This window comes from Mus caroli, chromosome 13, assembly GCF_900094665.2.
Source record: "Mus caroli chromosome 13, CAROLI_EIJ_v1.1, whole genome shotgun sequence".
Taxonomy (NCBI): domain Eukaryota; kingdom Metazoa; phylum Chordata; class Mammalia; order Rodentia; family Muridae; genus Mus; species Mus caroli.
The window spans coordinates 97,693,391-97,716,474 of record NC_034582.1 but is presented as its reverse complement, the minus strand read 5'-3'; the positions used below and the strand labels follow the sequence as shown (position 1 = coordinate 97,716,474).

General features: G+C 42.6%; 2 protein-coding genes across 7 annotated transcripts in view; one reads left to right on the top strand and one right to left on the bottom strand.

Moving 5' to 3' along the window:
• Positions 1 to 1,107, top strand: part of Trappc13 (trafficking protein particle complex 13) — a 35,733-nt gene extending 34,626 nt beyond the window's left edge. For 3 of the 4 annotated variants that reach the window (XM_021180040.2, XM_021180042.2, XM_021180041.2), the window contains one exon: positions 100 to 1,107. In XM_021180040.2, the coding sequence (XP_021035699.1) occupies positions 100 to 207 (108 nt within the window). In that variant the 3' untranslated portion in view covers positions 208 to 1,107. The remainder of the gene's footprint in view (positions 1 to 99) is intronic. The other variant, XM_021180039.2, reaches the window with a different exon arrangement.
• Positions 1,108 to 1,788: 681 nt separating this feature from the next.
• The window catches only part of Sgtb (small glutamine rich tetratricopeptide repeat containing beta), a 34,138-nt gene continuing 12,842 nt past the window's right edge, over positions 1,789 to 23,084 (bottom strand). For 2 of the 3 annotated variants that reach the window (XM_029468583.1, XM_021180303.2), the window contains exons 5-11: positions 20,279 to 20,378; positions 15,198 to 15,302; positions 12,464 to 12,602; positions 12,311 to 12,373; positions 9,971 to 10,008; positions 9,689 to 9,772; positions 1,789 to 4,652 (exon numbers count right to left, since the gene is read on the bottom strand). In XM_029468583.1, coding sequence (XP_029324443.1) covers positions 4,541 to 4,652; positions 9,689 to 9,772; positions 9,971 to 10,008; positions 12,311 to 12,373; positions 12,464 to 12,602; positions 15,198 to 15,302; positions 20,279 to 20,378 — 641 coding nt within the window. In that variant the 3' untranslated portion in view covers positions 1,789 to 4,540. The remainder of the gene's footprint in view (positions 4,653 to 9,688; positions 9,773 to 9,970; positions 10,009 to 12,310; positions 12,374 to 12,463; positions 12,603 to 15,197; positions 15,303 to 20,278; positions 20,379 to 23,084) is intronic. The other variant, XM_029468584.1, reaches the window with a different exon arrangement.

Sequence of the window (23,084 nt, the reverse complement as noted above, 5' to 3'; positions counted from 1 at the left end):
ACCGGGTGGGCTAAGTCATCATTTCTGATAGCTGTATTTTCCATGGTGATTATCAGTGAGTGAACGCTGAGTTACATATCTCTCTCTCTCTCTCTCTAGAGTGTCTCTGGCTTAAGACTCACTGACACATTTCTAAAGAGAACATACGAATATGATGACATCGCGCAAGTCTGCGTGGTCTCAGCAGCCGTGGAAGTGGAAGCCTAAAGAAAATTCCTAATGTCAGACTTCTTGTTTAATCACAGAAATGCTCTCCGTATTTCGTCAGCTTTGTGCAGTGATCAGTAGTGAAAACAAGTATATGTTATTTAAATGTTTCCTGTAAAACAGTTGAATTTTAAACATTTGTTGTAAAAACACTAGTTTTATCTTTTGAATTATATTCTAGAGGAACAAAACATTTCTTTATTTTCTGTATATATTTTGTGTCCTTTAAGATAACTGTCATTTTTTTTGTTTTCAACAAGCTCATCTTTGAGGCTTTTTGTCTAACAAGTATATAAAAAGCAGTCAGCAAGCCTTTTTGTAAAGGGCTGGGTATCAGATGTTTTATGCTGGGTGAACAGATGAATTCTGCCGTCTGAGTACGCTAGCAGGTGTATCCTTGGTTGATGGACCTGCTTGCTAAGGCCCCTAGGCTACACACTAACTCTGCTGGAAGACACCATTTGCTTTAGGATTATCGAATTTCCATGATACTTGATATAGAAAGTTAGCTGAACTAATCATAGTCAACTGCAATCTCTTTCCTAGGTGCTTAGTCAACAAAGAGAGGCCTGTGTAAAACACTGCAGCCCCCTCCTGCAGCCTGATTATTTCCTAACTCACGCAGGAGAAACATCTTAGTTGTTTTCAAAATTGTTGTATGGTTGCATGTCTGTCTCAGTGTACACATACCAACACACGTTAACAGACACTCAAGAGCAGGCCAGGATTGATTGATTTAATTAGCTTTCAACAATGTTAGCAATTATTTCACTTTAATCTAAAGACTCCTGGGGGTTTTCCCTACTGAAGAATAAAGAGCTTATTTTCATAATATACATTTAAATGATTCCAACTTCACATCTGATTTTTTTTTTTCTTTTGGTTTTTGGAGACAGGGTTTCTCTGTATAGCTCTGGCTGTCCTGGAACTCACTCTGTAGACCAGGCTAGCCTCGAACTCAGAAATCCGCCTCCTCTGCCTCCCAAGTGCTGGGATCAAAGGCGTGCGCCACCACGCCCGGCTCTGATTTTTAACTTTCTATCATGTACTAATATAAAAGATTTATTTGTCCATTTAATCACAACCATTCGGGGGTTGGAGAGATGGCTCAGAGGTTAAGAGCCCTAATTGGTCTTCCAGCGGTCCTAAGTTCAATTCCCAGCAACCACATGGTGGCTCACAACCATCTGTAATGGGTTCTGATGCCCTCTTCTGGTGTGTCTGAAGACAATGGTAGTGTACTTACATATATAAAATAAATAAATCTTTTAAAAAATTGCAACCATTCATGTCAGGAACAAATCAGCAAGAAAACTAAGGCTTACAACAGCTTTGCAATAGGTATGCATCAAAAGGCTTCCCTGTTTGTCAGGGAAACAAAACCCAGGCTGTTAAATAAACTTCATCCTAGTTTGGCGAGTTCAAAATCCCTACTATATATTAAAAATATAACTCTTGGGCTAGAGAGATGGCTCAGCAATTAAGAGCTCTGACTGCTCTTCCAGAGGTACTGAGTTCAATTACCAGCCAACCACATGGTGGCTCACAACCATCTGTAATGGGATTCAATGTCTTCTTCTGGTGTGTCTGCAGACAGCAACAGTGTACCCACATACATGAAATAAAAAAAGTTCTAAAAAATATATAACTCTTTACAATGGAGGACTGCATTAAGTCAAAGACAAAACCTGTTTTCTTAAATGCATAACTATTTATTGCCATGACAAATTGTTTGGTCCAAAATGAAAGGTATATTCAGAAGACTTGCCCCTCACATACATTAGTCATGATTGATGAATATCTGTGCAAAACAAAATATAAGCACTGAGAACTGAGGTCCGTTCCTTTAGACTGACAGACTGGTCAAGTCGTATTTATCAGAATCCTCTTATGACTGAACCATTGTTTCAGTCAGTCGGAATGTACAACTTATTCTGCTATATTCTCTGAGTTACAAAGTCTCTTCTGTGCATACACAACATAGCTGTGTACTATTCATACTTTAAATAAAGGACAGATAATGCCATCTTATAAAGGATCTGAGTCAACTATTATAAAAACTAGATTGACAATTTGATATAGTAAATGAAAATTCCATTTCCATAGAAAGGACACAGTGAATTTTGCATAGCATGGTCACAGCGTCAGCTACACCAGTGAAATGGGTTCATGGAAGTCAGGCATCCCTAATCAGAACACATGGAAGTCAGGTACCCTAATCAGGACACATGGAAGTCAGGCATCCCTAATCGGGACACATGGAAATACTCAGTGCCCTGTTTCTCTTAGCAAGAGAAGGAGGGGAAGAATACCGGGGAAGTGTCTTAAACTTTTAAGACAGCTCGCACAATCAGACCATACCAAAAAATTATTGAAATGGCTTGCAGTGTGATGATTCCCATGTGCTGGACAGACCTGAAGAGTAAAGGGTGTCCTGACTGGAAAGAAAATCTGTGGAAGTGGGAGACAACATCTGGCTGTCTGTTCCTTCCTTCCCAAAGAAACAAAACTAGAAACGTGCAGTAGAAGATCCACTGGTTCCTGTATTTCACCTAAGAAGAACTGCCTTCAGCAAGGGGCATTAGCACATGAAGATCATTTCCTAAGCTGGGAATTCTCCCCCGAGTCCTACTGCTCACATGATTTGGGGACTGTTTCTTCCTTGTCTGCTTCCCGAAAGAGTTAAAGAGAAGGAATATCATTCTCTCCTAAGACCACTGAAATCACTGAGCCTTATTTTTTTTTTTAACAAGACAGGCCTATTCAGCTTATCTTCTTCACAAAGATTTGTTTCCCAAAGTTGTTAAATACAGAAATCTAGAGCAAGTCATGAGGTTTTCTAATTGTCCGTTTTGTTGTTTGGGTTTTTTTTTTTCTACTGGGGTGTTTGGGGGGGTTTGTTTTCGAGACAGGGTTCCTGTAGCCCAGGCTAGCATCGTACTCACTGTGTAGCCAAGAGTGATGCTGAATTCCTGGTTCTGACCCTTACCTCCCACGTGCTGGGACTCAGCGCCATTCCCTTTGCATGCAGTACTGGGGAGGGGGTACCCCAGGGCCTCACACATGCTGGGCAAGCATGATGCACTGATCTGAGTTCCCAGGCGCTCTGGTTGTCCTTTAACAGCTCCAGGATCTGTTCCATGGGGCATCTACTCTCTGTTCCTACTTATTTCCCCTCTAATGCAGTGATGGGATGGGAACCAAGTTTTTGGTTAATAAGCCAGTTCCATTTGAAATGAGCCTTCTCATCCATCAGTGCACTAAGAGTCCTCCCATCGATATCTCGTGTCATTTCTTCCTACTAACCACACGCCAGATGCACAGTGTGGCATCCAATTTAAAATAAGATAGTTAAAGTCTCCTGTTACGTTTAAATTGCAATAAATTAAAGTTAAGCGTAAGAACGGACATGCCAAGCCAAACAGCACCAAAGGATTACACAAGTGAGCAATATTAGAGATGGATGCTTCTGTTAGCCATCAAATAATGGTCAAGTAAAAATAGTCGTCGTCGTCGTGGTCTTTGATGGGCACATAATTAAATCCCACTTAGGAAACCCGGAATCTGGGGGCACGTCAGTGGCTTCTTTAAATGTAACTAGATACTGCCCTAGGTAAGTTTACCAGCAATGAAATTGTGACAGTTAAGCTGTGATAATTAAATGGGGCAGTTATGTCACTGACCTGACCAGCATCATTAAGGATTTCTAAGTATGTTTCATTATGTACTTAACTGGCCATGCGAACGCTATAAACACGAAGCTACAGACAAGCTTAGTTAAAAAAGAATCTATGCAGAAAACCTGAGCACACTGCCTTCGCTTTCTGTGCATTCACAGTATCTTCCAAGTGCCACTCTCGATAGACACGCGTCACTGATGGTAGCACGTGCCAGCGCTTCTCTCTGACGTGCTGCCAAGCACGTGTCTTCTAAGCCAGCATCGCCCCTCTCAAGACCACTGCCTAGGGAAACCTGCAGCTAAGGAACTTTCCAATAAATAGCCCTACTATTCAATAAATATACTCTGTACTAAGTCTAATATACAAATATGATGATAAAAGTTTTAAAATGGATGGACCCTTGTCCCCAGGCTGTATTTACCCTTAACAAGGCTACTGATCATTGCTTTCCAAAGGAGTCTGTCTGGATTACGTTCAAGTCTGCTTGTGGTAAACTATTATCTCAACAGACGTATTCTCTCAGGATTACACAGGAGACTTTCCTCCGTTACGTTCTGACACTGTATAGGGTGGGTTTTGTTACTTTGTTTTTGGCTATTATCTACAAATGTACACGTCAGAATGTTTGTACTGGGGGGAGGGTCCTGGTCAAGTCAGGAGTGTTCTTCCGTACTGCTGCTGAAGGATCTGCTCCGGATGTGGTTTCTCAGCTGCTCTATGAGTTCCGGATTCTGCTGTTGTATCTGCTGCGCAAACTGCTGCCCCCTGCAGGACAAAAGCGGAATAAACTGAACTGGAGATGCTGTAGGACTTTCAAAGTGAATTTTTCTTATGAACACAATATTTATTGAATACAGCCATAATATTACCACTGTTCTGCATAGCATTATTATGCAGGACAGAGAGTTCCCATGGGGGTGTGTGGTGTGTGTTTCTGTACATCTCATGTGTGTACTGGTGCACATGAGGGCAAGGGCACACATGGAAGTGAAAGGGCAACTGTTAGTATTGATCCTTGGGTGCAGTGCGTTTTTGTGTGTTTTAAGACAGGGTTTGATTTGCATTTCCCTGATGATTAAGAATGTTTAACATTTTTTCCAGTGCTTCTCAGCCCTTCAGTATTCCTCAGTTGAGAATTCTTTGTTTAGCTCTGTACCCCATTTTTAATGGGGTTATTTGAATTTCTGGAGTTCAGCTTCTTGAGCTCTTTGTATATATTGGATGCAGCATTATTTATAATAGCCAGAAGCTGGAAAGAACCCAGATGTCCCTCAACAGAGGAATGGATACAAAAAATGTGGTACATTTACACAATGGAGTACTACTCAGCTATTAAAAACAATGAATTTATGAAATTCTTAGGCAAATGGATGTATCTGGAGGATATCATCCTGAGTGAGGTAACCCAATCACAAAAGAAGTCACTTGATATGCACTCACTGATAAGTGGATATTAGCCCAGAAACCTAGAATACCCAAGATACAATTTGCAAAACACAAGAAAATCAAGGAGAAGGATTACTTCATGGATCCTTCATTCCTCCCTAGAATAGAGAACACAATACCCATGGAAGGAGTTACAGAGACAAAGTTTGGAGCTAAGATGAAAGGATGGACCATTCAGAGACTGCCCCACCGGGGGGTCCATCCCATAATCAGCCACCAAACACAAACACTATTGCATATGTCAGGAAGATTATGCTGAAAGGACCCTGATATAGCTGTCTCTTGTGAGGCTATGCCAGTGCCTGGCAAATACAGAAGTGGATGCTCACAGTCATCTATAGGATGGAACACAGGGCTCCCAATGAAGGAGCTAGAGAAAGCACCCAAGGAGCTGAAGGGGTCTGCAACCCTATAGGTGGAACAACAATATGAACTAACCAGTGCCCTCAGAGCTCTAGCTGCATATGTAGCAGAAGATGGCCTAGTCAGCCATCATTGGGAAGAGAGGCCCCTTGGTCTTACAAACTTTATATGCCCCAGTACAGGGGAATGCCAGGGCTAAGAAGTTGGAATGGGTGGGTAGAGGAGGAGGGCGGGGGTGGGGGGAGGGTATAGGAGACTTTTGGGATAGCATTTGAAATGTAAATGAAGAAAATATCTAGTAAAAAAAATTTTTTTTAAAGCCACACGAAAAAAAAAAAAAAAAAAAGACAGGGTTTATTGACTGGCCAGAAGGCTTTGTTACAGACTAGGCTGGCTCACAGGCCTGCCAGCCCCAGGGGTCCTCTGTCCCTAGGTTCCAACCCTGAAATTACAAGATGTGCCATCACTGCCAGGTTTTTGGTTTTTTTGTTTTCAACTTCGTCCGGGGATTGAACTCATGTCTTCCTGGTAGCAAGGCAAGTTCTACCAACTGATCTCTCTCCAACCCAGGCTAAAGGTTTCTCCTTGGGAAACAAGCAGTGTCTTGTTGAAGATGAAGAGGAAAACCAAACCCTGAAGATGAAGAGCCTGGGTCGGATGTGATCTGCTTGTCCACTGTGTGATCAGAGCCTGGGTCGGATGTGATCTGCTTGTCCACTGTGTGATCAGAGCTCTAGCGCACGCTCCTTACAGTGTGCCCAAAACAATGCACCAATCTTCCTAGTTTCTCTGGACAGAACAGAACAACTCCCAGGCTGGGATCCTTAGAGAGGTCAGTGAAAAGGGATTTTCTTTTTCTTTTGTTTTTTCAAGACAGGTTTTCTCTGTGTAGCCTTGACTGTCCTGAAACTCACTCTGTAGACTAGGCTGGCCTCAAAAAAAATGAATATTTTATAAGACAAAGTTTTAAAGGCCTGGGAATGAGGTTCAATGGCAGGACTTCTTTTAAAGGTTACAAGCATGTGTGTGTATGTGTGTGTGTGTGTGTGTGTGTATGTGTGTCTGTGTGTGTGTGTGTGTGTATGTGTGTCTGTGTGTGTGTGTATGTGTGTGTATGTGTCTGTGTGTCTGTGTGTGTCTGTGTGTGTGTCTGTGTGTGTGTCTGTGTGTGTGTCTGTGTGTGTGTGTATGTGTATGTGTGTGTGTGTGTGTGTGTGTCTGTGTGTCTGTGTGTATGTGTGTATGTGTGTGTATGTGTCTGTGTGTATGTGTCTGTGTGTATATGTGTGTGTATCTGTGTGTGTGTGTTTCTGTGTGTGTGTCTATTTATATGCATGGTGTGCAACTGCACAAGCCTAGGCCAGTAGGGATGTCAGGTGACCTCCTCTGTCATTCCCTGTTTTTCCCTGAACCTAAACTTGCATTTTCTTAAATAGGCTGGAAGCCAGCAAGTCCCAGCGATCCCCCTGTCTCCTCCCCTTTGGAGCTAATGCTACAGGTGTGTATGGGATGCCCAGGTTCTTACGTGAGTGTTAAGATTATATATATATATATATATATATATATCGGTTTTTCGAGACAGGGTTTCTCTGTATAGCCCTGGCTGTCCTGGAACTTACTCTGTAGACCAGGCTGGCCTCGAACTCAGAAATCCACCTGCCTCTGCCTGCCAAGTGCTGGGATTAAAGGCGTGCGCCACCACGCCCGGCTATATTATTCTTATTATTGTGCAGTTAGTGTTCTTAATCTCTGAGCTATCTCTCTAGCCCAACAGAACACTTCCCTAGCATGCCTACGGCTCTAGCTTCAGTCCCAACACCTCATTAAACAGTCATACACAACTTTGAAACAGGGTGGTAATGCATATCTATAATTCCAGCACTAAAGAAGAAGAGGCAAGAAGATCAAGAGTTCAAGACCACCCCCAGCTATGTAGTAAAATCAAGGTCAATGTGGCCTTCATAAGACCCTGCCTCAGAAAATATAGACTTTAGACAGTTTGTAGGAGCCACCACTGGGGTTCCCTGGGTCTGCTCCCTTTTCCGAGTCCTGATGAAACTCCTTTTCTTTCTGTCTCTTTCATTTGGATGCTGGTCAGAAACTATGCATAATTTTTCTGTAACTCTGGACTTCCCTAGTCTTGCTCTGAAGATGGACTCCCCACCATTTGCCTATGGTGTTACTGCCAGGTGGCTGACCTCCACGCTGGCTTAACTCAAACAGCAATGGGTTGTTTTCTTTTGGGGGGGGGTAATTTGTTTGTTTGGATTTTTGTTCTAATTTTTACTTCTCTTTTCCATTCTTCTCTGGGCAATGGCTCTGATTTATAGCTTGCCTGTCCTGGTTTTTTTTTTTTTTTCCTTTAAATTCTAATAAGATGGTCCTTGAAATTACAATAAAATACGTTTATCACAAGCTCTTCAGTTTGTGACCTCAATTACATGTATTAAGCATGATAATCAGGCCACTTAAGGGTCACCCTAAAAGTTCAACATCTTAGGTGGTGATTGGTTTTGAGAACAAATTAGAAACTGGAACTGCGGCTTCCTATCAACTTGGCAGGGGCAGTAGCAGACACATATTCAAGATGCAGTGTCTTGGACATTCTGATGGGCAGTAACGTGCTTGCGTGTGTGGAGTCAGTTTCCTGTGCCCCAGAAGCTTGACTGCATTCCCGAAGTGTTCCGAATATTAAGGATGTAACATGCAACATGACCTTAAAACTCACTTTACTTCCTTTGTGGTGCTAGGGATTAAACCCAGTGAGGGCTCTACCGCTAAAGCAAAGGTGATTTTAAGCCAAGTATGTGGCCCATGTTTGTAATCCCAGAACACCCGGGAAGATCACCTTCAATTGGAAGGTAACAAGGGCTACACAGCAAGACTATATTTCAAAAAACTGATTTTAAAATATGGATCTGCACCTAATTAATACATATTTTCAGTAAACACATGACTACCACGTAAATCCCAGAGTAGTTATTCAAGCTTACAAAATGAGTGTGTGTCAATGAGCAGGGCATCAGTACTTAGGGACCTTCAGTAAGTGTACAGCAGGACATCAATTCTCAGGGACCCTCTCTAAGTGTACAGCAGGACATCAATCCTCAGGGACCCTCTCTAAGTGTACATCAGGACATCAATTCCCAGGGATCCTCTGTAAGTGTACAGCAGAACATCAATTCTCAGGGATCCTCTGTAAGTGTACAGCAGGACATCAATCCTTAGGGACCCTCTCTAAGTGTACAGCAGGACATCAATTCTCAGGGATCCTCTGTAAGTGTACAGCAGAACATCAATTCTCAGGGATCCTCTGTAAGTGTACAGCAGGACATCAATTCTCAGGGACCCTCTGTAAGTGTACAGCAGGACATCAATCCTTAGGGACCCTCTCTAAGTGTACAGCAGGGAATCAATCCTTAGGGACTCTCTGTAAGTGTAGATGACAGTCCTGACATCCTATATGACCCTAAATCCATACTAGAAACAACAAAAATTTAGCTGGACCTCAAAAGACTAAGTGAATGTCCTGAGGTCTCGGGAAGTTAAGGCATGTTCCTCAGCAGCTCCAGCTACCAGTTATGGATGGAAACTACCTACTTTCTTGTTTTTGTTTTATTTGTTTGCTTGCTTGTTATGAGTTATCAATATGTAGACCTGGCTGGTCTGCAACTAACAGAAGCTCCACCTGCCTCAGCTTCCCAAGTGCTGGAATTGAAGTTGTGTACCACCCACCACACCAGAGTTCTGCCTACTTCTACTGCTAATGACTCCTAAAGATCTGCTGAAATGTGAAAATCCTATGGAAAGAAAAAGAAAAAAAAAAAAAAAGTCAGTGCTCTTAACCACTGAGCCCTCTCTCCAGTCCCTCTCGCTTCCCTTCGTGATGGTCTACAAACCGTGAGCTCCAACAAAGCCTTTCCTCCCCAGGCTGCTTTTGGTCACCTTGCCTTAACCCATTCAATAGGACACAAAGCAGGGCAAACACTCACGCTTGGATTAGGCTAGACAGGTCTGTTAGGCCTCCAACTCCGGCAGCTGGTCCTCCAATGGCATTTGTCATCATCCCTGACATTCTAGGGTAACAAGAGACAGACCATGGAGATCAGCATGTATTCCTCATGGGAAGAAAATGTCAATGAAATACATCAAGGGACTGGGTCAAATGTGTGAGTGACTGGAATTCAGTGCATTTTTATCAATTCTGATGGTGTGCTTTAATTAGGAGCCCTGCAATGAGAAGGAAACAGGCATAAGGAGCCCTTTATACTTACAGCTGCTGAACTTGAGGGTTCTGCATTAAACTTGCAGCCTATAATTGAAAAATAGAATTGCCCATTAAAATGACAGCAAAAATTAAAATGCATAGGGATGTTACAAAGATGCTGTAAGGGTAGAGGAATGAAACCTAACAGTGCACAACCGAACATGGGGTGGAATTTTAGTGTGCTGTACAAAGGAAATGGGATGGTACAAAAGAGAAGATACTAGAAACTGTCATCAATGGGGGAAATGAGATTATAGACAATTAAAATAGATAAACTAATTAATGGAGGGTATTGCCACTACTGGTCAGACCAACAGGTCAAAAGGGAAAAAGAGAAACTTTAAAACTATAAAGATGTAAAGCTTAAGAGACACTGCCAAAGAGATATTTGTGACTGACTGTGTTATGGAGATCAGACCAACCCTTTCCAGCAGGCTGGAGATGGAGGGAGGCCTCCCTGCTTCCTTCACAGAGTAACAACGGCAGGTTGATAGATCTCAGAACTCCATGTTAAAGCATGATCAATCCGGTCCTTTTGTTATTTACCCTCTTTATAATTTTCATCAGTTCCTATTTTCATTTTTTGGCAGTCCTGAGGGTTAAACACAATGCATATGTCCTGACACTGAACTACAGTCTTAGCCCTCACTTTGTTTATGTGTTTCTGTATTTATTTATCTATTTATTTATTCATTCATTCATTTATTTATTATAGCAGTGCTGAGAAATCAGACCGAGTTGTCAAGAATGCTTTCCAAGTACTCTAACAGTGTGGCCCACCCAACCCACACTGGCCCCTTTTTAAGAGTCAAAGATGTGCCTTTAACCCTCCTCTTTTGCAGCTCCTGCCCAGTGTTTATTTTAGGTAGCTTACAGACTAAATTTAATCTGAAGCGAAATTCCATTTCGTATTACAGTAATATAATCTGAGGCCTAAAATGAGCAAGCCAGGCTTTACAACATCAGAGGCTTACAAAGGAGTAACTATTTGCCAGCGAGTAGGTAAGAAGGCCAACCAAACTGAAAAAAAGACTGTGTCTTTTGGCTGAACTAAGGATTTAAGGATTGTAAAACACATTTACTTGAACAAAGATGAACAGGAACCGATTCCTGCCATTTTAGGAACACAGCGTATGGTAGAATGTATATGGTTTTGTTTTGAGACAGGGTCTCCCCATGTAGCCAAGGCTGGCCTCAAATTCCTGTGTACAGAAGGCTGGCCTCAGCCTTCCACATGCAAATATTGCAGACATGCACCACCAGGCCAGGCAGTGGGATGTTTACATACAAAGTATGCAGTTAGTAACTCCAGGGGTACTGTAGACCCAGGTAACACCCTAGGCCCACCAGATCATAGAATCATGGTTGTTTTTCAAAGAACTGTAGTTATTTTTGTTGGTTTGAAGAACTAGAGATGTTGCTTAGTTGTCTAAGATGCATGAAGCCCTGGGTTCAGTCTCCAGCATTGCATAAACTGGCTAAAGTAGGGCATGCCTTTAATCCCAGCACTTAAGAGGCCTGAAGAGCAAAATATTCAAGGTCACCTTCAGCTACATACTAAGTTTGAGGCTAGTTGAGGCAAGTTTGAACCTGGGCTACATGAGAGCCTGTTTTAAAAAACTCTTAAGACAGAAAACAAGTTTGGGTAATGGCTATAATCAAAATCCTCAGACAGCAGTTGGTAGATATATCTTCCTAGGACCAGTTTGATACAACTTTCAGGTTTTAAATTACATTTATTTATTTATGAGAGAATTGAGAGAGAGGGAGAGAGAGAATGTGTGCCACAGTGCTTGTGTAAAGGTCAAAAGGCAACTTGTGGAAGTCGGTTGGTTTTTTCCGCCATGTGTGACCTCAGATCACCAGGTTTATGTATGGAGCACTGTAAACTGCTGAGCCATCTCACTAGCCCAAGACAGTGGTTTTTAAAGTTTCATATTTGCAAACTGACAATCTAATGAAAAAAAAGTATGAGTTTTGTCTTATAAAGTGTACATATCCACACAAACACCGACTTCTATATTCTAGTTTAGGAAGGTACGGGCTTTCTACAAACACCCTGGCTTCCTCCGAGTTGAGGCACTCCTGTCTTAGCCTCTGCCATGAACATCTGCCACTCACTGGAAACCTCTGAGTTTGTTTCTTTAAAAAAAAAAATCTGGATCTGGAGCTTGTACTCTCAGTTCCTTGAGAGGCTGAGGCAGGAGACTCACTTGTGTTCAAGAGCTATGGGTCAACTCCAGCAACTACTGAAAAATTCCATCTCCCTAAAAAGAATGGCAGAGAAGGAGAGCAAATATATAGTGGACAACAGACAGTAGATCCAAAGGGAAGGAAGTATACTCACCATGGTGATGAATGCTGGGTTATTTATCAGGCTAGCCATGTCAAAGCTCAACCCAGTTCCTGTCTGTAAAAGAGTTAGAGCTGAGATTCATTCCAGCCACTGTGATGTTAACCAATTGTGAGTGACAGGATCTGTTCCACAGAGACAACTTACAGGACTAGATACCTCTCTTAGCTTCTGCTCTGCTATTTTCAGATTTGACTTATACGAGTCATTTTCAGGATCGAGATCCAGTGCCTTCTGGTAGCTTGTAACTGCCTCTTCAAACTTATTCATGGCAGTGAGGGCGAGCCTTTGGAAAGGGAGCACAGTTATGCTGCAGAACAGCAGAAGGTCATATGCTCGGAGCACTCAGGGACTTAGCATTCAGTTCTAACCCTCATTACGTTATGGTTCAGAGAGAGCGCCATCAATTCTCCCCAACTCCAAGATCCTGTAAGCTTCAGTTGTCTCCTTTCTGTTCCATTACACATGCGTCCCACACAGTTCATAAACTGAAAGCTCAGACTACTCACCTTTCTATTTTCCTTAAGACTGACAGGTAAATGAAGTAGCTTGCTTTACGAATCTCTAGGCTGAGCTAAACCAAGCTTTGTGCTTGCAATCCTGTGATCGTGTAAATCCATGATGCTGACACTCTTCTCAAGGACCCTAATAAACCAAGAGTGTCAAACCTTCTGACCTTATAACAACTCTGTCGCCTACAGGTGTGTTGGGCTGCACTCATAACTATCCTAAGACACATGCAGCCCACAGGCCTCAGGTGGGACATACCTGCATCTGAATGCGATGTATTTGAGAGCATCCTACATCTTCCTTCCTAAAACACTTGAACAATAATATTAGTTTCCTAATTTTGTTTTTACTGTTTTACTTCCTATAGCTTTTTAAAATAATTGACTGATTGATTGATTGATTATTGGAGGAAATGGTGCCAGGGGACACATGTGGAGACCAGAGGGCAACTCTGTTGACTCAGTCTTTTCCTTCCACTTTAACATGGGCTTTGGGGGTTGACCTAGAACTGTCAGGCTCAACTGTGCCTTTACCTGCTAACCTATCTCGCTGGCCTCTAGTTTCTCATCTGTTAAATTAAAAGCAGAATGTAGCTATCAGGTGACTAGTCCTGAACAACACGTGACTTGTTAGACAGAATAAGGATCTTCTGTAACTCAATAAATTATTGTCCCAGGCACAAGCCTGAGTATACCTAAATTTTAATGTTTATCATTCCCTACCTATAGTTTACTTGAAAAATACATCAGAATTAAGCAGTAATAACTAAGTATAAAAAGACAGTATTAAGTGTCTTGTTTGTTCTAGATTTGTCTTTTAAACAAATTAACCCTTTCTTTTCTGTATTACCTTACCTTCTTACATAGATAAAATTAGAAATTCTTATAACCCAACTAGTTTTCTATTAGTCAACCTTGAAGGATCCTCAACAGAGTTCCTAATTAATCACCGTAAGGATGGAAAACTTACTATGTACCAGGTACCACTTTAAATACTCAGCACTCCACAGTCTTTAAAAAAGTTCCTAAGTTTAAGAAAATCTCCTTCCACCTGAGGAGCCCAGGCAACAAACATGCACCCAGAATGGGTGATATTAAGGAAAATGACAGCAGTGTTTGCTCAAAAATGGCCACATGCAGAAGACATGAAGGCAGAAAATAATCACAGAGAATTTGGGAGAGTACTATCAACCCAGACACAGAAGCAAACACAGAGATGCTAAGAAACATGCAGATCTTGTAAGCTTAAAGCATAGGACCAAGGCACATGAGGATGGGTCCCAGAAAAGAAAGCAGAGAGGGCAGCTGGCTACACTGGGTCATATGGGACTTCTTTATCGTTTAGACTTTAAACTACAGCTGCAATGGAATGACTATGTGAGTTATGCTTTTAGGGTTTGGTAGGCAGGTGTGAGACAGGGTCTCATGTGGCCGAGGGTGGCCTCAAAGTTGCTTTGTAGCCAAAGATGATCTTGAGCTCACGATCTTCTTGTTTCTCCCTCCAAAGTGCTGGGACTATAAGCATGCAACACACACACTGTTTGTGCAATGCTAGGGCTCCAATCCAGAGCTACCAGCATGCTAGGCAACCATTCTGTCTATTTAGATAGTCAACTCTTCTGGGTTAGACTTTTGAAAGCTCACTCTGGCTTCTCTGTAGAGGATCAACAGAGAAGGTAGAGGATCAACAATTGGTGAGGTAGAGAATTGAGGCATAAAGACCAATTAGAAGGTAACTAAAGCAGAGTAGGTAAGAAATGGCAATCTAGGTTAATCCTATAAGCAAGCTAGTGCACAACTGAATGTAAGATACATGGAGAAAATGAGGCTAGACCAGATATGCCAGCAGATTAGATAGACACAGACCAACTCCTCAGCTTTGGGCCAAAGCAATGGGTACGTGAGTTCTGATAGAAACACATTAAATTCAACATGTCTATTAAATACTCAAACAGAGATAAAAAGGAATGGAATATTTGAGGATGGATTTCAGATATAGAATTCAAGAGTTCCAACAGCACATGCAGTCAGTTCTTACTGACAGAAATTAAATCCCATAAAGTCTCCATGAACTCGGAACTAACAAATACCAAACAGTGGATTCCAGGGAAAATACATAGTTAGGGACCTACTAAACTTACTTGTGTTTTTATGGTCCAAGCTATGAAGTGAGTTTGCTCACACAGTTCCTAGTCAGTCCTGAAACACCCATGATGGACCTCAAGTGTAGTCAGCTATATTTGCTATATTTCTTTCTATTACATTTGTCTTATCACACAGGGGACAATGTTAGTCAGGATATCCACCATCAGGCCTGAACCACAGCATCTATGATTCTCTGGCAATGCTTTGGACGTTGTCTGGGCACTCACCCCATCCTTCCGTAGGCCTTGCTGTATTTCGAGTCAATTGCAATGGCTTTCTCGCAGTCCTTGATTGCGTCTGTGTAGTGACTTAATTTGCTTTGGGCAGCGGCCCTGAGGAGGGGAGGAGACATTACAATAAGGCAGCAGACCAGGCTTTTCAGGCAGGAAACTGCATGGCTCTGGCCCCTATGTTTACATCACATCACTCTAAGTCGAACTGTGTGATTATACAACAATTTAAAGACAGCTTAAAACATCTGGAAGAAAAAGTAGACTCCCTTTTCCTTTCCCTTTGCTTTAGAGAATACAGATGTGTGGGTTATCACAACCCTATTTATGGCCTCTCAATTTGCCTGAGATGCAAACTGAGAACATGGAGACACTTGGAGCGCTAGGGAGGCATAGAGCGCTAGGGAGGCATAGGGGGCAGCTGCTATGAATTGGCCACTTTAATACTAAGGTTAAAACATACCAAAAAATTCCCAACCCGTGACAACCTCTCCCATTCCTTTACTCCTGACACAGCCTAAGCTTTACTCCTTCAGTCTCTCCAAGGCCATCATCAGCTTCAGCAAACCCGGGAATCTACTTCAGAAGAGGGCTGAAGAGACCAACTCTAGGCCAACAGCATTTGCCTATGCAAACATCTCAGCAATGAGGACCTGCTGATAATGATGCCAACTTGGAAGGGTTCACCCAGGGGAGGAAAGGGGAGGAAAAGCAGAAGCCCTAGGACTCGTAAGCGGAGGCCAACAGGGACTATCAGCAGCCAGAGACATCTGCATGAGGTCAGGTGTGAGGGCCAGAGCATAGGATAACATCTTAGGTTCTCACTGCTCCACCCCGCCAAGGACATGCTGTACCCACTGCTCCTAACATGGTACCTCCCAAACTTGAGGTCCCTTCTAGTAATAAAGGCAGAAAGCCCTTGGGGGAAACAGTTACAAACCCAAAACTTGACTTAGATTCCTTTATGGTCAACAGACAAAAGCCCATGACAAATGTGCCCCACACTCTCCAGCTTGCTAAGCTTGCCCACAAACTGAGAGGCACTAGTCAGTCTCTTGCTCCTTTATTCTCTTATACCCATGTCTAAATTGCCCAAATTGTCTGCTTGTTTGTTTAACTACCCAGTCAACCTTCTGTCTTCGTTGAAACTAATCAACAATAAGTTCTTTCCGAGACTTTCTGGACTCTCCAGTAACACATATCAAAATAAGAAAATGGGTGAAAATGTCTGTCTCTGTGTGTGTGTGTGTGTGTGTGTGTGTGTGTGTGTGTGTGTGTGTATACACCTATGTGTGCTCATGTATGGCAGTCAGACACCTTCAGGTGTCAGTTTTCACCTTTCCACCTTGAGACAGGGTCTGCTCCAGCAGGGTAGTTGGCCCTGAGCCTCTGGAAAGCCTCCTGCCTTCCCCTCTCATCCCCAGGGGCATGCTGGAATTATAGCTACTAACACTATATAGTTCTGAGATCTGAACTCAGGGTGCTTGGGTTTGCAGCAAATGCATTCAGATCACCAAACGTGTGAAGCAAATGCTGTGCCCGCTGAGACAGTCCCCTAGAGAGGACGGAAACACTGTGTTCCTCACTGACCCCATCATGCCTTAAATGTTCCCATTTCCTCTGGCCATCAAAGTAGAGATTAGGAGTATCTACTTCTGTCATAGCTAATCTTACAGTCAACTGCACTACATCTGGAATTAACTGAACCAGAACAGCTGGCACTTGTGTGTGGGATTTTTGGAGGTAGAATACATACCCATTTGAAGGTGAAAGATTGACCCTAAATCTGAGCTACATCGGAAGACATGAGCCACACAAAAGGGCACGAAGGAAGAAAGCTAGCTTTTGCCTTAGTCTCAGTGGTGAGTTCATCTCTTCTGTTCCTGAGGCACTCCTCCCCTGGGGTATTTCAACATAGACTGAAAATGGGCGGCTCTCTAGGACTTCTCTGAGACTCCAACACTAGATTGGCACTGTTGAGACACCCAGTCTTGTGGACTGAACAACTACTGGAATCCTGGGCTTTCTATTAGGAGACAGGCAATGTTGGACTACTTAGCACATAGCCTGTAAGCTACTCTAATAATTCACAGACAGAGAGACAGACAGACAGACAGACAGCTGGCCGGATGGATAGACGGATGGACACACACACACACACACCAAGTGGGGGGGAGGATTAATTTTTTCATTCTATCAATTCTATTCCTAATACAACTATTATTGCATCCCATCAACACTGAGTATCCACAGTAAATGGCCAAAATGTTGGTTGGCTCTCCATGAACAGTATTCTATAAAACCAATCCTATTGGAAGGCAGCTAGAAGAGACACTGACAATCCTGGACACTGAAACCGGGAGTATAGATTTTCCAGTTTTCTGTAAGAAATATCACATCATGTGTAGATTAGCTCTGATAAAAGTTTTGAAGATCAGCTCTCACAACTAATGTGCGCATTAATGGCTGGCACACATGTTCTCCAGAAAGTGGATTTTGAAACAACAAAAGCCTCATACTTTTGCCAGACATGTGGTGTACGTCTTTAATGCCATAATGTCAGCCCTGGCGAGGCAGATTTCTGTGAGCTCGAGGACAGTCCCCTGTCTTAAATAAATAAATAAACAAATAAAGTCTGTACATGCTTTTGCCCCATTTGACGTTCTTTTTCCCCCTGCCACGTTCTTTTTTTTTTTTTTCAAATTTTTATTAGATATTTGCTTCATTTACATTTCAAATGCTATCCTGAAAGTCCCCTATACCCTCCCCACACCCTGCTCCCCTACCCACCCACTCCCACTTCTTGGCCCTGGCATTCCCCTGTACTGAGACATATAAAGTTTGCAAGACCAAGGGGCCTCTCTTCCCAGTGATGGCCGACTAGGCCATCTTCTGCTACACATCCATTTGAACTTCTAACTTTATTATACATCTATAACTAAACTGTCCCTGGGGTGAGATTATAGGTGTGTGTCACCAGAGTTACACTGCTGCTTACTTACTTAGAGACAAGATCTCACTATGCATCCCTGACTGTCCTGAAACTTACAAGTAGGTCAGGTCAGCCTGGAACTCACAGAGCAGCAATGTGCTTTGAAGGAACTACTTTTAGTCTAGGACCAGCTAGGCTCTTTGTACGTATGACCACCCCTCCAAGTGCACACTGAAGTGGCTAGCATTATGTTTATTTCGCAATAGATTCTTACAACGGATACGTGACTGTCCAGAGGTTGTATAGAAGATAAGTAGTAGAACTGAGATCCATCGATCAAGTTCAATCTCAGTCAACTGACTTTAGGAATCTGCTAGAAAAACAGGAAAGCAAAATGCAAAACCATAGGCCCTGATTCCCATCCTCCTCGGAGCTAAGGCAACTAGACGGTGGTACGAGCCATCTTTTCTTACAATGGCCTGGTGATTCTGAATCTTATGTGTGTGTGCAGGTACACGTGTGGCTGTGTATACATAGCAAGTGGAGGCCAGAGGACAAGGTGCCCTTGACCTTCCTTTGGAGATATGGTCTCTCACTGGCCGGAGCTTATCAAGGAGCCTGTGCTGACTGGCTAAGCGAGACCCTGGGCTCTACCTATCTCTGCTTCCCCAGCACTGAGAGGACAATCATACAATACAGTACTTGGCTTTTTAAACAGTATGGGTTCTGGGGCTTAAACTCAAGCTTGCATGGAAGGGACTTTACCAACTGAGCTCTCCCCAGCTCCCAATTCTGCATTTTGTTTGTTTGTTTGTTTGTTTGTTTGTTTGTTTCAAGACAGGGTTTCTCTGTGTAGCCCTGGCTGTCCTGGAACTCACTTTGTAGACCAGGCTGGCCTCGAACTCAGAAATCTGCCTGCCTCTGCCTCCCAAATTCTGGGATTAAAGGCGTGCACCACCACCGCCCGGCCCAATTCTCCATTTTAAATTACGTTCTCCAACCTGAAATGTCTTCCATTTTCCTCAGTCTTATTCAAATTCCGTGTCTTTCCAAACCACTTCCAACTCTTTCCAAATCACCCAAGTGGATGTCCATACCAGTTCCCTGTCTCCCTATCCTTAGGTGATTCACCCACCCATCCCAGTGGCAAGAGCCTCCTAGAGAGAAAGTGACAGACTTCGCACCGAGGCTACACGGACGGAAGGAAAGTGAACACCAAGTCTGTGCAGAAGCAGGAGGCTGCAATGTGCCCACACTCAGTCACTTCCTGTTTCATGGGCAGAGCTGTTAACGCGACAATCTACCTGATTCACTAGCACTGGAAATGCCTTCTGTTCCTTCACTAGCTCTCTGGTTATCAAGCAGAAAAAAAAAAAAAAAAAAAAAGAAGAAGAAGGCAAATAAAACCTTTTTAACTGTTTATTTAATATTTAACAGCATGCCCTATGGCTGAATCCTCGGGGGTAAGAGCCCATTTAAATGAGAAAGGGAAGCATATTCATTAATTTCAATTTAACAGTGATTAAAAGCAAGAATAAATATCACCAAAAGTCTCTGAGTATTAGCCAACATAAGAGTATTGGTGAATTCTAATCTCTTGAAAAATTAATTATTTACTTAGGCTCACATTTTTCATGTATTACTCTATAATCAAGCAATTTTACAGTAATATTTATATCTTGTCATAATGTCTCATGAGTACCTACACACACAAGCACACACACACATACTCACACACAGTCACACAGACACATACATATACTCACACACATAAACACACTCATGCGCACAAACTAACACACGCACAAAACAAAAACTTTAAAGCGAGATGGGTGGGCACATAAGAGAATATGCAGAGGGGATATCTAGGAGGGCCGCTCCTACTCAGAGGAGAAGTGGGGGTAGAAGGATTATGGAAGGGGGTGCCTGAGAGAGGGGTATTGAATGGGATGCAAAGTAAATAAGTAAAAAATAAATAAATTAAAATTTAAAAAGATTGGTGGCCTCTGAATGAAGCCTAGGGCTTTATTCTTTCCTTTTTCTCCTTCAGCTTATTTTTCTGTCTTTCAAATTTTTCTCAACAGACACATGTGACATCTGCCTTTCAGAGCTGTGAATCCCAGCGTTTCAGGACGAACCACGTTACCTGTTGCAATAATAAACGGCATTGTTAGGATCCAGTTCTATTGCCTGCGTGTAGCAGTCCACTGCCGCAGCATAATTTTCTTCTTTCATGTGGTTATTGCCTGCAATCAGATCGGGACAGGCTCTGTCAGCAGAGTGTGAAAAAGTGTAAAGTCTGACCCACACGGCTCAGCCACAGAAACTACAAAAACACGAAGAAGGTCACACGCAGTGTTTTTCAATCACAAAATTGAACCGGGGTCAGTTTTATCTTATACCACAGAGACCCTGCCCTTAGTTTCCTGGTGATTGAATCACTTCGGCAATATGGAGTCACGGGAATTAATATTTGCATCACGTGAAATGCAGCTGTTGGGAGGCAGGCATGCGGCTAGGTCATAGATACATATTCTCTCCTGGTTCGCTTCCGCACTCCCATTTAGAGCTGGCCATATTCCTCCCCTCTCCTTAGCTACCACCTTGAGCTGGACCTGACCTTGTGCTCCTCCCTTCAACACACACACCTCTGCGCAGCCATGCTAGGACGGCTGCTAGACGTTAGCTGGCCAAACCAACTCTGCTAATACGTCTTTGGCAGGTAACATCCTTTTTAAAGGATGTAGAAGCCTTTTAAGGGGGTTGTAGGAGAGTAATTTCTAGAGAGATAGGATTTCAGATGCCATACTAGCCTACTGATTTTCAGGAAGATCAACTGCACATACAGCTGGCAGTAATTTAATGAGTAAAATGAGGGATTCCTCTGCTATTGCATCGCAGGAAGGGGTGCAGTGTCCAGTGTGCTGGTTAGAACCGCTAGATAAAACCGGAAACGCTACATCTGAGACCGGGATGTCTAGGAGCCTCTGTGATTCCTCTGTTTCCTGCCCATGTTCATGTTTTGTTTGTTAGCTGCTTAATGGGAAAGTGGGAGACAAGCCTGCAGAGAGCAGGGGCGGGAAGGGTAAAAGACAGGCAGGTGGTTCTTAGAGGAACCTATCCCCTTTCCATGAAGCCTGGGTTAAACACATTTCTATGTAAAACTAATAGAACTATAATATGCAATTTCTTCCAGATTTTTACATTTTAAAATGTTGGCCCCGTGAGGCCAGTACTTAATCTCTCCTGTGGTAGAAATGCCAGCATATATTAGAAAGAATTCCATGGAATTCTTCCTATTCCTTTTCTTTTTGTGTGTAGGTCTTTTGCCTGTCTGTGCACAACATGTGCTCCTGGCCTTGAGGACAGAAGAGGGCTTTGGATCCCCTGAAATGAAGCTCAACATTGTGACTACAGCTAGATTTTTTTTTTAAAGTTTTTTGTGGTTGCTTAACATCTAAGGAAGTAAATAACGGGAAATCTTGTATTTTTCCCTAAGGGATGTGGGAGGATTTCATTACTCCTAGATACTGCATGGAAAAACTACATAGTATAAAAGGTTTTTAGTTCCCAGGATCTTTGGAGTTCACCCAATTGCTCAACATCCATTGATCAAAATAATCTGAAGGGTAGTAGCTACTGCTGAAGTTCTTGCACAGGGAGGCATTGAGGACCCTGGATTCTGATCCGCACTGCCGGGCAAGTGCTGTGGAATAAATGGAGACTGAGATTAGCATTGAAGGATGAAGGAGAACCTAAACACATCCACGAAGATGTCTAATCCTGGACTCTGCACGGAGGAACTCCATACTGGAAATCGGTTAAGGTGACCCATGTCACATAAACATGGCTTTCCTGAGAAAGCTAGGGGTTTGCCAGTATTTTAGATATGAGTTTCTCAAAACACGGTTTCCAGCACCTGCATAGAATCATTAGGGGGCTAGACAAAAATGCAGATTCTCAGGTTGGGGGACCCAAGTGCTTTCAGCTGTAAATAATGGAAACTCCATGTGGGAACAGAAACTCATTGGTTCAGAGACTCAACAACCTCTTCCAAGAAACATCTTCCCCCGCCCAGTTTTAAAAACTTATCTTCATTAATAAAATGGGCCTCTCTTCAGTAATACTCTCAGATGTAAGCTTAAAGTTGTTTTGTTTTTGGCTTTGTTTTGGGTTTTGGTTTTGGAAGGGGGCAGGGATGGAAAATTGTTGCTTAAATAAATAAATAAATAAATAAATAAATAAATAAATGGGGCTTAATAGATGGCTCAGCAGTTAAGAGCACTGACTGCTCTTCCAGGGGTCCTGAGTTCAATTCCCAACAACCACATGGTGGCTCATAACCATCTGTAATGGGATCCGATGCCCTGTTCTGGTGTGTCTGAAGACAGCAACATAGACAGCAATGTAGTCACATTTTTAAAAATAGATAATTCTAAAACAAAAACAACAACAATAACAATAAAGTAACTGTAAGAGCTGCCAAAAAGAAAAGAAAAAAGGAAAAAAGAAAGAAAGGCAGGTGGTAAGGCTTCCAGGGTAAGCCAAAGCTACTGTAGGTGAGGATGTGAATAACTGCTAATGGGTAAAAATGGTTAATAACTGATTTGGTCATAAGATCTGTGAATGTTATAAACCAATGGACTGTATATAATAAAAGAGCAACTTTGTTGTTGTTGCTGTTGCTGCTGCTGCTGCTGCTGCTGCTGCTGCTATGGGACCTTGTGCTTTGGGGCTGCATTTTACAATCACTGACATTAAAACGTTCTTGGGTCCTTCCTACAAACCACCTTAAATGTGTAAGTGTGTGGTGTGTGTGTGTGTGTATTACAAATATATGCAAGTACTGTAACCTAAGTCAGTGATTAGAAAGCTTCCATCTATAAGATAGTCAATAGGGAGATTCAGGATACAGATGAAATCTGTGGCTATAGCACAGCAATAAGGCATTG